Here is a 22557-nt window from a genome sequence, read left to right on the forward strand (position 1 = left end):
GGCTAGCCGAGGCTGGAGCCAGCTCCCTCTGCTTGCGGGGAGGTGTGGAGGGAGAGGCCCAGGCAGGAACTGGGGCTGCGCGCGTGGCACTTGCGGGCCAGCGCGAGTTCCGGGTGCGCGGGGTCTTGGCGGCCCCGCACTCCGAGTGGCCGACTGGCGCCGCGGGCCCAGGAAGTGAGGGGCTTAGCACCCGGGCCAGCCGCTGCGGAGGGTGCACTGGGTCCCCCAGCACTGCAGGCCCACCTGCTCTGCGCTCAAATTCTCGCCGGGCCTCGGCACCTGCCCGCAGGGCAGGGCTAGGGATCTGCAGCCCGCCATGCCCAAACACCCTCCCCCCGCACCGTGTGCTCGCGGGGCTGGAGACTCCCCGACGGGGCGCCACCCCCTGCTCCGCGGCGCCCCATCCCATCGACTGCCCAAGGGCTGAGGAGTGCGGCTGCGCAGAGCAGGACTAGCGGGCAACTCCGCCCTGGCCCCGGCACAGGATCCACTAGGCGAAGCCAGCTGGGCTCCTGAGTTGGGTGGGGACTTGGAGAACTTTTATGTCTAGCTGGAGGAGCGTACATGCGCCAATCAGCACTCTGTGTCTAGCTCAGGGTTCATGGATGCAGCAATCAGCACTCTATCTAGCTAATCTGGTGGGGACTTGGAGAAACTTTATGTCTAGCTAAAGGATTGTAAATACACCAGTTAGCACTCTGTGTCTAGCTCAAGGTTTGTAAACACACTAATCAGCACCCTGTGTCTAGCTCAAGGTTTGTAAATGCACCAATCAGTGCTCTGTGTCTAATCTAGTGGGGACTTGGAGAACCTTTATGTCTAGCTAAAGGATTGTAAATACACCAATCAGCACCCTGTGTCTAGCTCAAGGTTTGTAAATGCACCAATCAGTGCTCTGTGTCTAGTTAATCTAGTGGGGACTTGGAGAACTTTTACCTCAGGCTGGAGGATTGTAAATACAGCAATCAACACTCTGCGCCTAGCTCAGGGATTGTAAATGCACCAATCAGCACCCTGTCAAAACAGACCAATCAGCTGTCTGTAAAATGAACCAATCAGCGATCTGTAAAATGGACCAATCAGCTCTCTGCAAATGGGCCAATCAGCAGGATGTGGGTGGGGTCAGAAAAGGGAATAAAAGCAGGCTGCCTGCGCTAGTAGTGGCAACTGGCTCAGGTTCTCTTCCACGCTATGGGAGTTTCGTTTTTTTGATCTTTGAGATAACTTGCTGCTGCTCACTCTTTGGGTACACACTGAGTTTACCAGCTGTAACACTCTTCGTGAAGCTCTGCAGCCTCAATCCTGAGGCCAGCGAGACCATGAACCCATGGGAGGAATGAATAACTCCAGACGCGCTGCCTTAAGAGCTGTAATACTCACTGTGAAAGTCTGCAGCTTCACTCCTGAAGCCAGGGAGACCACAAATCCACCAGAAGGAAGAAACTCCGAACACGTCTGAACATCAGAAGGAACAAACTCCGGACATACCATCTTTAAGAACTATAGCACTCATCACGAGAGTCTGGGGCTTCATTCTTCAAGTCAGTGAGACCAAGAACCCACCAATTCCAGATACACCACTGTATCATTGTACTACACGGCTCTCAGCACCACTGACCTTGGTATGGGAAAAAGCACAAGTGTGCATACCATCTTATTCTCCTTTTAGAATATTTCACCGGCGGGGGAGGGGGGAGGTCACACCTGTAATCCTAGCACTTTGGGAGATTGAGGCGGGTGGATCGTCTGAAGTCAGGAGTTCGAGACCAGCCTGGCCAATATAGTGAAACCCCATCTCTACTGAAATTACAAAAAATTAGCTGGATGTGGTGGTGGGTGCCTGTAATCCCAGCTACCCAGGAGGCTAAGGCAGGTCTTGAATTGCTTCAACCCATGAGGCAGAGGTTGCAGTGAGCTAAGATCGTGCCATTGCACTCCAGCCTGGGCAACAAGAGTGAAACTCCATCTCAAAAAAAGAAAAATAATATTTCTCCAGGGGAACTCCACACTTGCACAATATCTTCTCCAAGGATAGAAGAGGGACAATATTTGTCCTTCCTACTGGATTTTGAAACTCTTTGCACTGAGTGTAGACTGTAGTTCTGTGACATACCATGAAGAGTGTGTGTGTGTTTTAAGGGAGCTACTGTCTTACCCAAAACCTGTGAATACAAAGTGTTTTTTCATGAATTGCTCATTATTCAGCCAGTCGTTCATGAATTCATTCAACAAGTGTCTCTGAGATGCTAGACACTGGGGATTAAAAGAGGAACAACAGAGACAAGATCTCTGCCCTCCAGAAACTGACAGTCTATTGAATGAGACAGTTGTTTAACAATTACAATCAAGTGTGATCAATCTCTGGTGACAGGACTCTAACCTAGAGGCATGTGCCTAATCTGGGGTGACTGGTTAGGGAAAACTTTCAAAAAAGTTGTGACTTTTAGGCTAAAACCAGACTGCTAATAAACATAAAGTGTTACAGGAAGTAAGTGGCAAAGCTACTGTCATTTTTTTACTTAGCAATTTCAATGAAGTGGGGCATGGATATGGTGCCAGATCCCAACAATAGAATAAATGCTGGTAAGCAGAACACATCCCAAATCTAATTACATTAATGAGAGAGAACAACAGTACAAAAGGAATGTAAAATCAAGTATAATTCCTTGGATAAACCACTGTTCCCACTTTTGGCCATGAAAAAAATGAGTTACTACAAACTGACAAAGCTTACTTTTCCAAATAAATAGATTAGCCTCTAATATAAGCTCTAATAGCTAACTTTTTTTTTTTTTTGAGACGGAGTCTCACTCTGTTGCCCAGACTGGCGTATAGTGGCGTTATCTGGGCTCACTGCAGCCTCCCCTTCCTGGGTTCAAGCAATTGTCCTGCCTCAGTCTCCCGCGCAGCTGGGATTACAGGTGTGCACCACCACGCCCGGCTAACTTTTTTTTTGTATTTTTAGTAGAGACGGGGTTTTGCCATGTTGGCCAGGCTGGTCTCGAACTCCTGACCTCAGGTGATCCACCTGCCTCGGCCTCCCAAAGTGTTGGGATTACATGCATGAACCACCGTGCCCAGCCTCTAATAGCTAACTTCTTTTTTTGTTACTTTTTTCTTTTCTTTTTTTTTTTTTTTTTTGAGATGGAGTTTTGCTCTTGTTGTCCAGGCTGGAGTGCAATGGTGAGATCTTGGCTCACGGCAACCTCCGCCTCCTGGGATCAAGTGATTCTCCTGCCTCAGCCTCCCGAGTAGCTGTGATTATAGGCATATGCCACCACGCTTGGCTAATTTTTTTTTTTTTTTGAGACAGAGTTTCTCTCTTGTTGCCCAGGCTGGAATGCAATGGCACGATCTTGGCTCACCGCAACCTCCACCTCCCAAGTTCAAGCGATTCTCCTTCCTCAGCCTCCCAAGTAGCTGGGAATACAGGCATGCGCTACCATGCCCAGCTAATTTTGTATTTTTAGTAGAGACGGGGTTTCTCCATGTTAGTCATGCTGGTCTCGAACTCCCGATCTCAGGTGATCCACCTGCCTCGGCCTCCCAAAGTGCTGGGATTACAGGTATGAGTCACTGTGCCCAGCCAACTTTTATTTCTTTTTTGAGACTGAGTTTTGCTCTTGTTGCCCAGGCTGGAGTGCAATGGTGCAATCTTGACTCACTGCAACCTCCGCCTCCTGGGTTCAAGTGATTCTCCTGCCTCAGCCTCCCAAGTAGCTGGGATTAAAGGCAGCACCACCACGCCTGGCTAATTTTGTATTTTTTTTTTAGTAGAGACAGGTTTCACCATGTTGGCCAGGTCAGTCTTGAACTCCTGACCTCAGGTGATTCACCAGCCTCGGCTTCCCCAAGTGCTGAACCTTGATATGAAAATTTGGTGAAGATATTACAAAAAAAGAAAATTATAAATCAATATCCCAGCTGGATGCAGTGGCTCACACCTGCAATCCCAGCAGTTTGGGAGGCCGGGGCGGGCAGATCATCTGAGGTCTGGAGTTCGAGACCAGCCTGGCCTACATGGTGAAACCCTGTCTCTACTAAAAAATACAAAAATTAGCCAGGCGTTGTGGTGCACACCTGTATCCCAGCTACTTGGGAGGCTAAGGCAGGAGAATCACTTGAACCCGGAGACGGAGACTGCAGTGAGCCGAGATCGCACCACTGCACTCCAGGCTGGGCAATAGAGTGAGAGTCTGTCTCAATAAATAAATAAATAAATAAACAAACAAACCAATATCCCTCATGAACACAGATGCAAAAATCTGCATATCTGTTGATGCTGCAGTTTCATTTCTAGGAGTTTATCCTAAGGCACTCTTAGAGCTGTATAAAGATTAAGAGTCTGTTTATCAAGAAGAGTCATATGATTTTTTTTAAAAAAAGATCCTGTTTCTACAAAAAATAAATAAAAATTAGCCAGGCATGGTGGCTCCAGCTTATAGTTCCAGCTACTCAGCGGGCTGAAGTGGGAAGATGACTTGAGCCAGGAGTTGGAGGCTGACGTGTACCACTGCACTCCAGCCTGAGGGAGAGACAGTGACCCCATCTCAAGAAAAAAAAAGAAAAAAGATGAACTATAGGATAGCTAGGATATTTACCACAGCATTATTTTAATAGTAAAAATGGGAAACAAATGTTCCCCAGAATGTGACCAGTTAAATAAATATGGTACATTTATATGCTAGAATACACAGCCATTAAAATAAGGTAGAAATATTTGAAACAGGAAAATTCACGATATGTTGTTTATTTTCTTATTTGTTTTTTGAGACAGAGTCTTGCTCTGTTGCCCAGACTGGAGTGCAGTGGCGCGATCTCAGCTCACTGCAAGCTCCGCTTCCCGGGTTCACGCCATTCTCCTGCCTCAGCCTCCTGAGTAGCTGGGACTACAGGCGCCCGCCAACCAAGCCCGGCTAATTTTTTGTATTTTTGGTAGAGACGGGGTTTCACCGTGTTAGCCTGGATGGTCTTGATCTCCTGACCTCGTGATCCGCCCGCCTCGGCCTCCCAAAGTGTTGGGATTACAGGCGTGAGCCACCGCACCCAGCCGATATATTGTTTATTTTCAAGGTAGATTACCAAACAGTATTATGCAATGACCCCACATTTTTCAAAGAAAAAATGTATTGATATTTATATGTAAGGGAAAAAAAGACTAGAAGGACATTAACCAAATGTCAAAAATGGTTAATTATTGGATGATGAGAGTGTGGGTGACTTTTATTTCCTTCCTTTACTTATAGGTATGTCTTACAACAAATATATATTGCTTTTTTTTTAAGAGAGGATCTTGCTCTGTCACCACACCTGAGGCGCAGTGGAACCACCACGGCTCACTGCAGTTTTGACCACCCAGGCTCAAGCTATCCTCCCCACCTCAGCCTCCCAAGTAGCTGGGACCACAGGTGGGTGCTACCATACCTGACTAATTTTTACAATCTTCTGTAGAGATGAAGTCCCTCTATATTGCCCAGGCTGGTCTGGAACTCCTGAGTTCAAGTGATCTTCCCGCCTCAGCCTCCCAAATTACTGAGATTACAGGCGTGTCCAGGAGCTTTTCTAATACAAAAATTATTATTGAGAATAACTTTAAAAAAAAAATCTGTCGGCCGGGCGCGGTGGCTCACGCCTGTAATCCCAGCACTTTGGGAGGCCGAGGCGGGCGGATCACGAGGTCAGGAGATTGAGACCATCCTGGCTAACAAGGTGAAATCCCGTTTCTACTAAAAATACAAAAAAATTACCCGGGCGTGCTTGCAGGTGCCTGTAGTCCCAGCTACTCGGGAGGCTGAGGCGGGAGAATGGCCTGAACCCGGGAGAAGAGCTTGCAGTGAGCCGAGATAGCGTCACCGCACTCCAGCCTGGGCGACAGAGTGAGACTCCGTCTCAAAAAAAAAAAAAAAAAAAAAAAAAATCTGTCCAGTGGAGATTTTTTTACCCCTCCCATCACATTTCTTAGGAAGAAAATATCTGGGGCTGTGAGATGTTCCATTTTACCCTCAACCTCAACTATACCCACCCTGAACCACTGGATACATTTTTCTCTCACTGGGTGCACGGTGCTTCTGTCCTAATGGTCCAATCTTCTCAGTAGGTGAGGCAGTATGAGCTTTGCCACTCACCTACTGTGTGGCTTTTGGCAAGATCCTTCCCTTAGTTGGGCTCCAGTTTTTTCTTCTCTATAAATTCAGGAGCTAGAATCAATGATCTGCAAGGTCCTTTCTGGATGTAGCGAAAAGGAGACATTTAGAATCAGAAAACGCCAGGGGTAGATTTCAGAATGTGGGCATTACCTCCCAGCAAAATATTCTTTACTATTCTCCTGTGTAAGGCCTCCAGCCCTGGCTTGGCTCCGTATCTTACACCAGTTATGGTGTAGGGCTGGGCACAGGGTAGGTGCTCAGTGATTTAGCTTTTTGTCTCCATCTCCTAAAAAAACAATTCCAAATATTCTAGGTTTGATTTTCAGCGGACCCTCCTGATGGGTATCCGGAGCACGAGGTTGGTTTTTTTTTTTTTTTGGAGATGGAGTTTTGCTCGTCGCCCAGGCTGGAGTGCAATGGCGTGCTCTCGGCTCACTGCAACCTCTGCCTCCTGGGTTCCAGCGATTCTCCTGCCTCAGCCTCCCCAGTAGCTGGATTTACAGGAACCCGCCACCACTCTCGGCTATTTTTTTTTTTTTCAGACGCATTCTTGCTGTTGCCTAGGCTGGAGTGAACTGGCGTGATCTCGGCTCACGGCAACCTCCGCCTCCCCGGTTCACGTCATTCTCCTGCCTCAGCCTCCCGAGTAGCTGGAACTACAGGCGCCTGCCACCATGCCCGGGTAATTTTTGTATATTTAGTACAGAAGGGGTTTCACTGTGTTGGCCAGGCTGGTCTCGAATTCCTGACCTCGTGATCCGCCTGCCTTGGCCTCCCAAAGTGCTGGGATTACAGGCGTGAGTGACCGTGCCCGGCCTAATTTTTGTATTTTTAGTAGAGATGGGGTTTCACCATGTTGGCCAGGCTGGTCTCGAACTCTTGACCTTAGGTGATGCGCCAGCCTCAGCCTCCCAAAGTGCTGAGATTACAGGGGTGAGTCACCGCGCCCAGCCGTTGGTTTTAACTATTTGGGGCACACACTGTGATTTTTTTTCTGACGCAGCTGGTACAGTGCTTGCTTGTAACAATTTGCAATTCACTAAGCTGAGCAGGGTCTGGACACCTCGAAGGCACACATGCCAGTGGCTGAGAACACAACATTCAAATCCTCTCCATCTGGGGCCTTGGTCCGGAAGGCCAATCTCACTGCAACCCGAGCGGCTTTGAGACATCTCCCTCGTGGCAGGTGCCCGAGCTGTAGCCACGCGACCTCTGGAAAGAGATGTGCTAAGTCCCAGGACTTCAGAAGAGCTCTGTGACCTTGGCCAAGTCCCTTCCTCCTTCAGGAGCGCTGCAGTGGGCCTAAGTGCCTCCTCCCGGGACTAGTACGGGGACGGTCGTGAGATCTGGACAACATTCGCCTTTTAATATTTATTGATCTTTTGTGACACGCGCGTGGGTTTCCATCAGCAATGAAGTCAACGGTCGCGGCGCTGGAGCCTGCAGAACTCGCGCTCTAGATCTCGCGAGATCTCCGCCCAGGGCTTCGCAGCATCACGCCCTCCGCGGCCGTGGCGGCGACGGCGGTGCGTACTTACTCACAGGGGCGGCCCATATCCCTCCGCCGCCGGCGCGGCTCGGCCCTCCCTCCCCTGGCCCGCCAATCCCCGCGCCTCCCGACCTGCCCCTCGGTCGGGCCCACCCCGTGCTCCGACGGCCCCACCCCGGCGGCGCAGCCCGCCCGCCCGCGCGTCCCTCGGTCCACCTGCAGCAGGGAGGAAGACAGGCAATCCCTCCGGCTGTCCGACCAAGAGACGCCGGCCGAGCCCGAGGCTTGGGCTTTTGCTTTCTGGCGGAGGGATCTGCGGCGGCTGAGGAGGCGGCGCTGATCCTGGGAGGAAGAGGCAGCTACGGCGGCGGCGGCGGTGGCGGCTAGGGCGGCGGCGAATAAAGGGGCCGCCGCCGGGTGATGCGGTGACCGCTGCGGCAGGCCCAGGAGCTGAGTGGGCCCCGGCCCTCAGCCCGTCCCGCCGGACCCGCTTTCCTCAACTCTCCATCTTTTCCTGCCGGCCGAGATCGCCGAGGCGGCCTCAGGCTCCCTAGCCCCTTCCCCGTCCCTTCCCCGCCCCCGTCCCCGCCCCGGGGGCCGCCGCCACCCGCCTCCCACCATGGCTCTGAAGAGAATCCACAAGGTAAGCCGCCGGAGGTAGGCTGCGCGGTTGGCCAGCTGAGCAGGCTGCGGCCTGCACTTCCCGCCGTAGTCTCCGTCGGGCTCGCGGCCTCCTTGGATCTTGCTGCCGGTGCTGGCCCCGCGGGGCGGCCTCCATACCCCACTCCCAGTGATGGCGCCCGTGGAGGCCCCGGCGCGCAGCCCGCGCTTAGGCCGGAGGTGCTCTCGCGGCCTCAGCGTTCCTCCCCGGCTGCCCTTCCAGGCCCGCATGGTGTGGACTCTTAGGGCTTCTCTCCAGTCTGGGACTGCCGCTGCACTTGAGGGCCATTGTCCGGTCAGGATGGCGGGGTTGGGGCCGAGGGGGGCGCTGGGGCGTTGGGCGGCCCCTTCGACAGAGGTCGAAAGGGCTTCTCGCCCCATTTCTGTTCCCTCCTCCCACACCTGACCTAGCTCCCTCCACAAAACCGCCTGAGCTCGGGCGGACAGAGGAAGCCGTTTTGCCCGATCCACAAGTATATCCTGAGTTCACTTACCTCTTGGGTGGCAGCACACATCGGTCCACCCTGCTTGTCCAGAAACTGTTAAGAGTTGGAAGTTCAGAAGAAAAAAAAAAAGGTGACTTAATGAGGGAGGAGGGAAGTAGAGGGAGAATCATTTTATTCGTTGAGGTTGCTGTATGTAGTTAGAAACTAACACTTCCGTTTTGCGGGATTGGATCTAATAGAAAAGCTGTACATTGGCAAAGGTAGAGGTAGAAACCTGAACATTGAAAACCACCAGAGAAATTATACAAAAGTTCCTTTCACAGCCTCTTCGCAAAATGGACTTGACGCTATTAGGTGATATGTTTACCGAGACTCTTAACTGGGAAGGGGTTTTACTAGATTTTGTATTAAAAAGGATTTCTTTGCTCTTTAAAGTGAAGGGTTATTTAGTTATCAATAAGGAGGTTTTCCTAATAATACATCTAGACTATAAGGTTGGCTTAAAATTTATTTTTTTCCCTTTCTGATGTTGTAACCTCTTAGTGCCACTTTCATGTTTTTTTTCTTAGAAGTAGGGAGGCACCACTATTAATTTCTGTTTGGTGTTTCACTTGGCTACTCAGATTGGCTATATTAAACCGGTAGCTACTTTTTTCTTCAATACATCTTTTTCCTTTTAGTGGAGAACGGGGTCTTGCCGTGTTGTCCAGGCTGGTGTGGAACTCCTGGGCTCAAGCTAGCCTCCTATCTCTGCCTCCCTTAAGTGTTGGGATTACAGGCATCAATCAGCCACTGCACACGGCCTATACCTGTAGCTACTTAGAAGTAGGTACTGGGGTTATCCATTCTGAATGATGGGATGGGGATGCAAGAGGAAGAGAACCAGTTTTTAGCTTGTCTTAAACTAAGTCAGAATACAGATTGATGATTTAAACACCTCAGCTCAGCGGTTGGTCCTCATTTCATTTTTGCTCAAAGACAGTGTGGAATCAGTCCCATTGGTTACTATAATTAGGTTAGCTCCTTAACTTCTTTTGACTCTGATTTCTAACAAATGAAGAAGGGCAGATTTTAGACAATAAATCTTGTACTAAAATGAAATGGTATTTGTTAAATACCATAAAGCTTGAACCTTAAGCAAAGATGTCTTAACCATTTAAGGGGCAGGGGAGCACACTGAGGAGTAGTCATCCAAAAAACATATATACATATGTATTTTAAAGGCTTTTAGGAATTGCTAGGTCCTTATAGAATCTAACTGGGAAGTTATCAAATACCTGTAGAAGCTTGTCCTCTTATTTTATAACCTGAGAAAGAGCAAGTGGGTATAATGTGTGATAATTTACAGATAAAGAAATGTAGACCTGCCGGGCGCGGTGGCTCACGCCTGTAATCCCAGCACTTTGGGAGGCTGAGGTGGGTGGATCACGAGATCAGGAGATCGAGGCCATCCTGGCTAACACGGTGAAACCCCGTCTCTGCTAAAATATACAAAAAAAACTAGCCGGGCTTGGTGGCGCGTGCCTGTAGTCCCAGCTACTCGGGAGGCTGAGGCAGGAGAATGACGTGAACCGGGGAGGCGGAGCTTGCAGTGAGCCGAGATCGCGCCACTGCACTCCAGCCTGGGCCACAGGCGAGACTCCCTTTCAAAAAACAAAAAAAAAGAAATGTAGACTTTAATCTCTACATTGAATTATATGTGTAACGGACTTTTTCAGAGAGGGAAATATCTCTTTGACATAAAACATACATTTTAATTAATAATACTTGCTCTGGTAATATAGTTTCTTATGAGTTGCTACATATTTTCTAGAATGGATTTTCCCTAAAATATGCCTTTGTAAGATTTTTTAAATAAAATCAAGTTTAGAAATAATTTGAACTTTTTTGGGGGATAGAGTTTCAGTCTTGTCGCCCAGGCTGGAATGCAATGGCACGATCTCGGCTCACTGCAACCTCCACCTCCTGGGTTCAAGTGATTTTTCTGCTTCAGCCTCCCGAGTAGCTGGGATTACAGGCACGCACCACCACACCTGTCTAATTTTTGTGTTTTTAGTAGAAACGGGGTTTCACCATGTTGGCCAGGCTGATTTCCAGTTCCTGACCTCCGGTGATCCACCTGCCTCAGCCTCCCAAAGTGTTGGGATTATAGGCGTGAGCTACCGTGCCCGGCCTGAACTTTTTTTTTTTTGGAGACGCAGTCTGCCTCTGTCGCCCAGGCTGGAGTGCAGTGGTGCTATCCTGGCTCACTGCAACTTCCGCTTCCTGGGTTCAAGCGATTCTCCTGCCTCAGCCTCCGGAGTAGCTGGGATTACAGGCACTCCGCCGCCATGCCCAGCTAATTTTTGTATTTTTAGTAGAGACGGGGTTTCACCATGTTGGCCAGGCTGGTCTTGAACTCCTGAACTCAAGTGTTCTGCCGACCTTGGCCTCCCAAAGTGCTGGGATTGCAGATGTGAGCCACGTCATCTGGCCTGGCCTGAACTTTTAGAATTCAATATTAACCATTTTCCCCTAGTTTATTCCCTAGAGCTCTTCACAAAGTATGGCTTGACTTCTCTGAGACTGCCAGTGATAAGAAAAATGAAGTTTATTTTGGTATACCACTCAAAAAGATTGTGAAAACAAAATGGAGATTAATTTTTTTTTTTCCAAACTCTTTGTACCACAATTTTAAGTTGAATAGCTGACTTCCTAGGCATGGATAAGATCAGTTCTATCTTATCTTCTGTCCTAGTAATGTGTCTGCAGTGGAATCCCCATTGCTTGGCTTCTATAATTGATCTTGATCTTGAACCTTCCCAATTATCATTCCCTGAAAAAATAATTCTACTTAAATACCTTCTTGACTTAAATGTCATGAGTTGCTACATCTGGGTTCTGATAAGATTTTTCTAAGAAAAACTGCATTTGACATGTGACATCTTCAGGAATTCAATATCTTGTTTCTTTGACAGAGGGACGCTATTCATGTCTGTGAATTTGGCAGTCTTTGAAATGCCATGTCTTTTTTGGAAAAAGCTTTTGATGGACTTTATTTTGATATACGTCTTAAGGTCCCCTGACCTGTACTATAAGCAGAGCATAGCAAAGAGGGTCATTATGAACATTGTGTGTAGTTCTGCGCAGGGCTTGGGATCCTTTGGGATTGTTGGTATCTACACCACATGGCCCCACCCTGCTATGTTTTAAGGTTTTCTGCTGACTTTTTAGGTCTTCAGCCTTGATTTTGATGCTTTGAGTGCCTGCCTCTAGCAGCACCACCCCCAGCCCTTTTCCAGTTGGCTGCATCTCATCTGTTGTGGGCTAAGAAACCAGATCACAGAGCTTATTAAAATTGTGTCTAAAATAAGATCCAGTAGGCTCTTGACTGAAGAGGGCTTCATGTGCTCTGTGAACTGTGTGGTTTCCTTGGCTGATCGGAGACCTTTTTGACTTGCTTCCTGTTTTTCTTCTTTACTTTTGCTATACAGATGTAGGAGGCTTTTTGGTGCGCTTAGAGTGCTGTAATGTTGAAGTATTTGGTTAATTTCTCTATTCTTGGGAAGGGTAAAAGGCTAAATAAATATCTTGATTCTTTGAGGAGTTGAAGACTGACCAGAGTTGGATACTAAAAGCTTTTCTTAACAGTAATAGTGCATTGTACATTTTAATGGTGTCCTACTAGTTGCAGATAACGTTTGGCATACATAGCTTTCAAACAAAGTAATGCCAGGATTATCACTTGATCTATTTCTGTGATAGAGATTTTTTTTCTTTTTCTTTTTTTTTTTTGAGACAGTCTCACTCAGGCTGGAGTGCAATGGCATGATCTTGGCTCACTACAAACTCTGGCTCCCAGGGTCAAGCAGTTCTCTTGCCTCAGACTCCCAAGTAGCTGGGATTACAGGCACTCGCCACCATGACCAGCTAATTTTTGTATTTTTAATAGAGACAGGGTTTCACCCTGTTGGCCAGGCTGGTCTTGAACTCCTGACCTCAGGAGATCCATCCATCTCGGCCTCTCAAAGTGTTGGGATTACAGGTGTAAGCCACTGTGCCCGGCCTATGGCTAGCTTCTTTTAAGGCGTCTCAAGACAAAGTTCTCAATGAAATAAAGATTTCAGGTCATGCACAGTGGGTCACGCCTGTAATCCCAGCACTTTGGGAGGCCCAGGTGGGCAGATCGCTTGAGCTCAGGAGTTCGAGACCAGTCTGAGCAACATGACGAAACATGGTCTTTACAAAAAATACAAAAAATTAGCTGGGTATGGTGGTGGATGGCTGTAGTCCCAGCTAGGTGGGAGGCTGAGGTGGGAGGATCTCGGGAGCCTGGGAGGTAGAGGCTGAGGTGGGAGGATCTCGGGAGCCTGGGAGGTAGAGGCTGCAGTGAACCGTGATCAAGCCGCTACACTCCAGCCTATGCAACAGAGTGAGACCCTGTCTCAAACAAACAATCAAAAAAAAAGATTTCAAACTCTGATGTCTATAAAAGCCAGGCAGGTACCAAAGTGAGCAGAGAGAACTTGAGGGAGCTAGAAAATGCATGTGCTATCAGATGAGGGCAACTGCTAACCAGCTCCCTGCAAATGTTGCCATTGCTAAAATCTGTGGGCCCAGTGTTGCGATATCTTCCATTCAAAAAAAAAAAAAAGAGAAGCCACAAATCCAGATTTTTTGGCAACCGATTCAACTTAAAAAAAAAACAAAAAAACAAAATACACATTTTTGGTCGACATCAGTTTAGTATGTGGATTAAAGTAACCAGGGATTGGGGTTCATTAAGTAATCAGGAGTGTAAAAAGATTAAGTCATTTAAACAATACTTTCTGTATTTTTAAAAGTTTGAAAGTAATTCTTTATGTAAGATTAAGTTTTCTTGTTTGTTTGTTTTTGAGACGGAGTCTTGCTCTGTCGCCCAGGCTGGAGTGCAGTGGCATGATCTCGGCTCACTGCAACCTCCGCCTCCCAGGTTCAAGCAATTCTCCTGCGTCAGCCTCCCGAGCAGCTGAGACTACAAGCTTGCACCACCACGCCCAGCTAATTTTTGTATTTTTGGTAGAGACGGGGTTTCACCATATTGGCCAGGCTGGTCTCGAACTCCTGACCTTGTGATCCACCTGCCTCGGCCTCCCAAAGTGCTGGGAATACAAGCATGAGACACTGTGCCCGGCCTTAAGTAGTTTTTAAATACAATTCTAATTAACTTGCTTTTTTTTTTGAGACCTCAGGTGATTTGCCCGCCTTGGCCTCCCAGAGTGCTGGGATTACAGGGATGAGCTACTGTGCCCAGCCAATTTGCTAAGTTTTTTGTTTTTTGTTTTTTGTTTTTGAGACAGAGTCTCGCTCTGTTGCCTAGGCTGGAGTGCAGTGGCACAATCTCGGCTCACTGCAAGCTCTGCCTCCTGGGTTCACGCCATTCTCCTGCCTCAGTCTCCCGAGTAGCTGGGACTACAGGCATGCGCCCCCATGCCCAGCTACTTTTTGTATTTTCAGTAGAGACGGGGTTTCACCATGTTGGCCAAGCTGGTCTCAAAGTCCTGACCTCCAGTGATCCACCCGCCTCGACCTCCCAAAGTGCTGGGATTACAGGTGTGAGCCACCGTGCCCCGCCTTTTGTATGGTTTTGTGTGAGGTCTTGGGAAAACCAGTTTTGTAAATACATTGATCCCGTAGAAGTTTATGTATTACTCTTCCATTATGATCTGTTTCATGTTTTGAGTTTCTCTGTAGACTGACAATACACTTTGAAAATGTCTGAGATTGGGAAGTTACCGAAGCATGATCTTAAAGAAAGTAATTGTAACGCTGAACAGTACTGTATTTTAAAAAATTGCTTAGGCTGGGTGTGGTGGCTTATGCCTGTAATCCCAGTACTTTGGGAGGCCGAGGCGGGCCGATCACCTGAGGTCAGGAGTTCGAGACCAGCCTGCCCAATATGGTGAAACCCCGTCTCTACTAAAAATACAAAAATTAGCCAGGTGTGGTGGCACTCACCTGTAATCCCAGCTACTCAGGAGGCTGAGGCAGGAGAATTGCTTGAACCTGGGAGGCAGAGGTTGCAGTGAGCCAAGATCTCGCCACTGCACTCCAGCCTTTGCAACAGCGAGACTCCATCTCAAAAAAAAAAAAAATTGCTTAAAAATACTGTAGGCCGGGCTGGGCGCTGTGGCTCATGCCTGTAATCCCAGCACTTTGGGAGGCCGAGACAGGTGGATCACAAGGTCAGGAAATCGAGACCATCCTGGCTAACACGGTGAAACCCCATCTCTACTAAAAATACAAAAAATTAGTCAGGTGCGGTGGCAGGCGCCTGTAGTCCCAGCTATTCGGGAGACTGAGGCAGGAGAATGGCGTGAACCGGGAGGCAGAGCTTGCAGTAAGTGGAGATCGCGCCGCTGCATTCTAGCCTGGGCGACAGAGCGAAACTCTGTCTAGAAAAAGAAAAAAATGAAAATAAAAAATACTGTAGGCCAGGCACGGTGACTCACGCCTGTAATCCCAGCATTTTGGGATGCCGAGGCGAGTGGATCACGAGGTCAGGAGTTCAAGACCAGCCTAGTCAAGATGGTGAAACCCTGTCTCTACTAAAAATATAAAAATTAGCCGGGCATGGTGGTGAGCGCCTATGATCCCAGTTACTGGGGAGGCTAAGGCAGAGAGTTGCTTGAACCCGGGAGGTGGAGGTTGTGGTGAGCTGAGATCGCAAGACTCCGTCTCAAAAAAGAAAAAAAAATACTGTACTAGAGGTGTGGTACCATATATTAGATTAATATTAGAGGTAAGGACTGATTGAATTCCTATCAAAATGATGAGTTAACAGGTAGTCCTGTGGAGTATTGGGAACTTTAATAAATGGTTGTCTGGATATGGCTATTTAAATTAGTTCTATCTTGGATAGTTCTATCTTGGGTACCTTCTTACTCCAAAAAGTGAGCTTCTTCTCATAAGTTCTGGGAATTTTTTTTTTCCCCACTAAAAAAGTATTTTTTATTTCCTTTACAAAAGATCATTGAATTAAGGCACTTTCTTTGGCTCTACTAGATTGTTATTTAAATATAATTCAAACAGCCATCGAGGATAACTGTTAATAAATCTAGGTTTTCTCTGAAGTCTCCCAGTGTATATTACTGTACTGATGACTGACAAGGAAGAGGTTTTGACAAGGTCCAATTCTGTATATTTCTGCTAAAATATCCTAGGCAGTTCCCAGGATAGGAGTATCTGACTCATGCCTCATGCTACCAGGAACCTTTGCAGCCTCATCCCAGCAATGCAGAAACACACTTGTTTTGTCTGTAGAAATAAAGTTTTGATGGTTAGATTTCCAGGCAAACCTTCAAAATCATGTTAAACTATAATATAGGGAAATAAAGTAGTATTTGTTCTTCTGTCTGCAGAGTCAAGTGAGATTTCGGGTAATAGAATCATAAAATGTTAGCACTGCAGCACATCTCAGGGCTGCTGTCTGGAAAGGCCGTGTGACCTACCAGGTAAGAGTAGGTCTGAATTGAGAACCTGGATTTTTTGACTGTCCAGTGTATTTTCTGGCAAGCCATGTGTTATCCTTACATAGCTGTTAGGTATATAAATCCAGAGGATGCAGCCTTTTTTCTTTTGTTCAAACAATTGGATATTTAAACTGTGTCCTGGAACCTGAAGATCTTCCTCAACTTCCCTTTGTATGATTGGCAAGGTTGCTCATACTGCTTAAAACTGCAAATTTAGGCTTGACACAGTGGCTCATGCCTGTAATCCCAACACTGGGAGGCCAAGGTGGGAGGATTGCTTGTACCTAGGAGTTCAAGACCAGCTTGGTCTGTAATGGGAGACCCTGTCTCTACAAAAGCAAAACAAAGTGAAACAAAATTAGCTGGGCATGGTGATGTGTGCCTGTAGTCCTAGCTACTCAGGAGGCTGAGACAGGAGGATCACTTGAGCCTGGATGAAAGGTTAAGGCTACAGTGAGCTGTGATCATACCACTGCACTCCAGCCTGGGCAACAGAGCCAGATTCTGTGTCAAAACAACAACAACAACAAAAAAACAACTATTGCAAATTTGGTGTTCTATTCTCACCACCACCACCCCGCCTTTTTTTCCCCCTGAAACGGAGTCTCTACCTCTGTCGCCCAGGCTGAAGTGCAGTTGTGCAATCTCGGCTCACCGCAACCTCTGCCTCCCAGGTTCAAGAGATTCTCCTGCCTCAGCCTCCCAAGTTGCTGGGACCACAGGTGCATGCCACCACGCCCGGCTAATTTTTGTTTTTTGTTTTTATTTGAGATGGAGTCTAGCTCTGATGCCCAGGCTGGAGTGCAGTTGTGTGATCTCGGCTCACTGCAACCTCTGCCTCCTGAGTTCAAGCAATTCTCCAGCTTCAGCCTCCAGAGTAGCTGAGACTAAGGCGCGTGCCACGATGCCCAGCTAATTTTTTGTATTTTTAGTAGAGACGGGTCTCACTATGTTAGCCAGGACGGTCTCGATCTCCTGATCTCGTGATCCACCCACCTCGGCTGGTTTGGAACTCCTGACCTCAAGTGATCCACCTGCCTTGGCCTCCCAAAGTGTTGGGATTACAGGCATGAGCCACCGCCCCTGGCTTTCTGCATATATCTTTCATCAGAGTCAAATGGATTTTGTTTTTTAAGTGAAAGCAAGTTTATTAGGAAAGTAAAGGAATAAAGAATGGCTACTCCCTAGGCAGAGCAGCCTCAAATGGGTTTTTAATCTCTAAAAAGACTAAAAACCACTGTCCTTCCACCTTAAACATTATTTTAATCTCAGCAGATGAACAGAGTACCTGTTCTGCAGAGAAAATATAAATCTTACGTGTGAGTTGTTAGGGATTTCCTTCAAGGTATTAAAACAACAGATCGGCTGGGCGCGGTGGCTCATGCCTGTAATCCCAGCACTTTGGGAGGCCGAGGCGGGTAGATCGTGAGGTCAGGAGATCGAGACCATCCTGGCCAACATGGTGAAACCCCATCTCTACTAAAAATACAAAAATTAGCCAGGCACAGTGGTGGGCACCTGTAATCCCAGCACTTGGGAGGCTGAGGCAGGAGAATCACTTGAACCCAAGAGGCGGAGGTTGCAGTTCGCCGAGGTCGTGCCACTGTACTCTAGTCTGGGCGACAGAGCAAGACTCCGTCTCAAAAAAAAAAAAAAAAAACACACAGATTTCAGCTATCCACTTTAGAGTACTCACTGTGCATCAGGAATTACTTGATCTTTTCAATAATCTTTCAATAATTCTGTTCTCCCCAGGTTAGATAAGGAAACAGTGGGAGAAATAAACTTGCCTAACATTATATGGTTATGGTAGGAAGAACTAGGATTCAGATACAGGCGATCTTGACTGTAGAGCTATTGTCTCTCCAGATTTACTTGTTTTAGTCATAGCCCTTCTCCCCTCTAATCTCTAGAGAAGCTTTACTTTTCCCTTTGCCAAACTTAACTTTTCCTTTCCATCCTTTTCTCTCTCTCTCTCTTTCCCTCTTTCCTTCCTTCTCTCCCTCCCTCCCTCACTCACTTCCTCCTTCCCTCACTCACTTCCTCCCTCCTTCCTTCCTTTTTCCTTTTCTTGTTTTTGCTCTCCAGTAATTGTCTTTGTTTTCATACTTCCAATCTCTTCTCCACTAACTCCTCTTAGCATCCAAACTTACCGAAGGTTTTCCCCTATTAAAAAAAAAAAAGCAGTAAAATAACTTTTTAAACTTCCCTCTTCCATAAGAGCTACTTCCTTCCTCATCTTTATCCTTCCCATCTCTGACATTTCAGTCCCAGAATTCTTGAAAGAATAGTCTATTCACTGTTCTGGAACTATTTAGTAAGGTCACTAATGATTACTTAATTGCCACATTCAGTGGATACCTAAGTTTTTATTTAACTTTCGTAATAGTTGACATGATTTTCATTCAGTTCCTTTGGCTTCTGATAAACTGCTTTCTTCTTCCTCATATCTGGTGTTTCCCAACTTTATTAGAATGCTTATCAAAGTAGTATTGTTGATGGAGTACAAGCCAAAGTGTATGAAATCATGCATACTTGTATTAAAATTGAGAGCACTGGCTAGATATGGTGGCTCATGCCTGCAATCCCAGCACTTTGGGAAGCCAAGGCAGGAGGATCACTTGAGCTCAGGAGTTCAAGACCAGCCTGTGCAATATAGCAAGACCCTGTGTCTACAAAAAGTTAAATTAGCTAGGTGCAGTGGCATGTGCCTTTAATCCCTGCTACTCAAAAGGCCAAGGCAGGAGGATCGCTTGAGCCCAGGAGTTTAAGGCTGCAGTGAGCTGTGATCATGCCAGTGCACTTCAGCTTGGGCCACAGAGCGAGATCTGTCTCTTAAAAAAAAAAATTGACAGCACAAATTACCTCAGATAAATTAATTATTATTCTTTTTTTTTTTTTTTTTTTTTTTTGAGACAGAGACTTGCTCTGTTGCCCAGGCTGTAGTGCAATGGCGTGATCTCAGCCCACTGCAACCTCCGCCTCTCAGGCCCAAGCAATTCTCCTGCCTCAGCCTCCCAAGAAAAGAAGCTGGGATTACAGGCATGCACCACCGTGCCTGGCTGATTTTTGTATTTTTAGCAGGTTTCACCATGTTGACCAGGCTGGTCTTGAACTCCTGGCCTCAAGTGATCCACCCGCCTAAGCCTTTCAATGTGCTGGGATTGCAGGTGTGAGCCACCATGCCCCACCTGATCTCAGATAAATTAATTAAAATATATAATCAAAATATGTCACAAACAGAATTATTAAGAATTATCAAGATGAGGCTGGGCGCGGTGGTTCATGCCTGTAATCCCAGCTCTTTGGGAGGCCGAGACGGGCAGATCATGAGGTCAGGAGATCGAGACCATCCTGGCTAACATGGTGAAACCCCATCTCCACTAAAAATACAAAAAAATTAGCCAGACGTGGTGGTGGGCACCTGTAGTCCCAGCTACTCAGGAGGCTGAGGCAGGACAATGGCGTGAACCTGGGAGGCGGAACTTGCAGTGAGCCGAGATCGCACCACTGCACTCCAGCCTGGACGACAGAGTGAAACTCCATCTCAAAAAAAAAAAGAAAAAAAAAAAGAACTATCAAGATGAAACATCTGTCATTCTTATTTTGCTATCAGTTTTAAGAATAGTATTTTTCTTACATAATAAAAGTCATCCTCATCAGGTACTCCTTTAAATGTCTTACTGTATATTGTTTTCATTCCAGTATAATATGAAAATTTGTTTCCAACAGATACATTGTAGCAAAAGAAAGAATACAGACTGCATATTTTGCATTTAGGCTGCTGCTGACATTATTAATTATCCCATCATGGATAGGTCACCCTAATTTTTCTGAAAAATGCCTGTTCTTTGCTTGTGTTTATTTTGAAATAATACGACTACTTGGGCTTAGGAATCAAAGGACTCTGCTTTCCATTTAAAATGTCTTTCTCGGCCGGGCGCAGTGGCTCAAGCTTGTAATCCCAGCACTTTGGGAGGCCGAGGCGGGCGAATCATGAGGTCAGGAGATCGAGACCATCCTGGCTAACACGGGGAAACCCCATCTCCACTAAAAATACAAAAAAAATTAGCCAGGTGTGGTGGCGGGCGCCTGTAATCCCAGCTACTTGAGAGGCTGAGGCAGGAGAATGGCTTGAACTCGGGAGGCGGAGCTTGCAGTGAGCTGAGATCACGCCACTGCGCTCCAGCCTGGGCGACAGAGCGAGACTGTCTCTAAATAAATAAATAAATAAATAAATAAATAAATAATAAAAAATGTCTTTCTCCTAGATATAAGTCAATTGGGAGTGAGTACACTTGAAATATTTAATATATAATAAGCTTCGATTAAATAACTTCTCTCTTTTTTTTTTTGAGACGAAGTTTCGTTCTTGTTGCCCAGGCTGGAGTGCTATGGCGTGGTCTTGGCTCACTGCATCCTTCGCCTCCCAGGTTCAAGCGATTCTCCTGCCTCAGCCTCCCAAGTAGCTGGGATTACAGGTGACCACCACCACACCCAGCTAATTTTTGTGTATTTAGTAGAGATGGGGTTTCACCATGTTGACCAGGCTGGTCTTGAACTTCTGACCTCAGGTGATCCACCTGCCTTGGCCTCCCAAAGTGCTGGGATTACAGGCGTGAGCCACCATGCCCGGCAATAACTTCTCAAATATATATTGAATTATGATAAGAAACATAGGATAGATCTGTAATGGTCAAATAGACAATGCTGGAGATGAAATGCTGTTTATACCTCAGAACACAGATGGAAAGTCAAATGTAGGCATCATTTGCTTTCTGGTGTGCAAGTTTCTTGAGGCAAATTACTGCTTTAAGGCTACAAAAACATGTATTATTTCTTAAAAATGTGTTAAAAGTGATAAAATTGGCTGGGCGCCGTGGCTCATGCCTGTTAATCCCAGTACTTTGGGAGGCAAAGGCAGGCGGATCGCCTGAGGTCAGGAGTTAGAGACCAGCTTGGCCAACATGGTGAAACCCCAACTCTGCTAAAAATACAAAAATTAGCTGGGCATGGTGGTGGGTGCCTGTAATCCCAGCTACTTGGGAGGCTGAGGCAGAAGAGTCGCTTGAATGCAGGAGCCGGAGGTTGCAGTGAGCCCAGATTGAGCCACTGTACTCCAGCCTGGACAACGGAGCGAGACTCTGTCTCAAAAAAGAAAAAAAAATGCCAGGTGCGGTGGCTCAGGCCTGTAATCCTAGCACTTTGGGAGGCCAAGGCAGGTGGATCACCTGAGGTCAGGAGTTTGAGACCAGCCTGGCCAACATGGTGAAACCTTGTCTCTGCTAAAAATACAAAAAAAAAAAAAAAAAAAATTAGCTGGGCGTGGTGGTGGGGGCCTGTAATCCCAGCCACTCAGGAGGCTGAGTCAGGAGAATTGCTTGAACCTGGGAGGCGGAGGTTGCAGTGAGCTGAGATTGCACACTGCACTCCAGCCTGGGCAACGAGAGTGAAACTCCGTCTCAAAAAAAAAAAAAAAAAGTAAAATTTAGAAGAAAAATATTACTGTCTTTATTACTATAATACATATTAGTAATTAGTATCTCCTGGGGAATGCTGCTGTAGTTGTAACGCTTGTAGTTGGTCCTTCCTAGAATCATGTTCTCTGGTCTTTGTTCAGTGCCTTTGCTTATACAGAGAATCTCTTCTCACCCCACCCCCTACCTCCTAAATTCTTTATTCATACTTGGGGACCCAGCAGAAATGGCTTCTCTAGGAAGCATGCATGAGGCATACAGGCAGTCAGAGTTCAACTGTAGAATCGTTTCTTAGTGTGTAGACATGATTGATTATTCCCCTATTTAGACTGAACTCTGCTGGGCAAAGTTCTTGTCTTATTCTTCGTATTCCTAGTACCTAAAGCATGGTATTCTGTGTTTGCCAACAACATTCAGTGAATGCCAATATCAGGTGGGGTGGCAAAAAAAAAAAAAGAAAAGAAAAGAAAAGGTGGAATTTTGGAGCATTTGTGGCCTTAGGCAAGTCACTTCGCGAATTTTCCTGAGCCTCAGCTTCCCTGTCTGTAGAATGGGAATTGTACCCTGCAAGCCTGTGGGGAAGATTAGATAGAAGAGGGTTTAGCATTTTGGACTACATAAAAGGTAATTTTGTTGTTATTTTTTACAAATGTGCTTGGCAGTTTTATTCACAGTACCCGATACTTAGAAACAACTCAGATATCCATCATTAGCTGAATATGTAAACAAAATGTAGAAAATCCATATACTGGATGGAGCATTACCCACCAATAAAAAGGAACAAATAGTGAAACACCCCTGCCACTTAGCAGTTTATTAGTTGGCTCCAAGTTCACCCTCCCATACTTG

At 46.7% G+C, this 22557-nt stretch overlaps 1 protein-coding gene across 1 annotated transcript in view; it reads left to right on the forward strand.

Moving 5' to 3' along the window:
• Nucleotides 1–6547: 6547 nt before the first annotated feature.
• Nucleotides 6548–22557, forward strand: part of UBE2D2 (ubiquitin conjugating enzyme E2 D2) — a 68494-nt gene continuing 52484 nt past the window's right edge. Inside the window, exon 1 of the mRNA XM_003829199.5 lies at nucleotides 6548–8278. Within this exon, the coding sequence (XP_003829247.1) occupies nucleotides 8255–8278 (24 nt within the window). The 5' untranslated portion in view covers nucleotides 6548–8254. The remainder of the gene's footprint in view (nucleotides 8279–22557) is intronic.

This window comes from Pan paniscus, chromosome 4 (genome assembly GCF_029289425.2).
Source record: "Pan paniscus chromosome 4, NHGRI_mPanPan1-v2.0_pri, whole genome shotgun sequence".
NCBI classification, from domain to species: domain Eukaryota; kingdom Metazoa; phylum Chordata; class Mammalia; order Primates; family Hominidae; genus Pan; species Pan paniscus.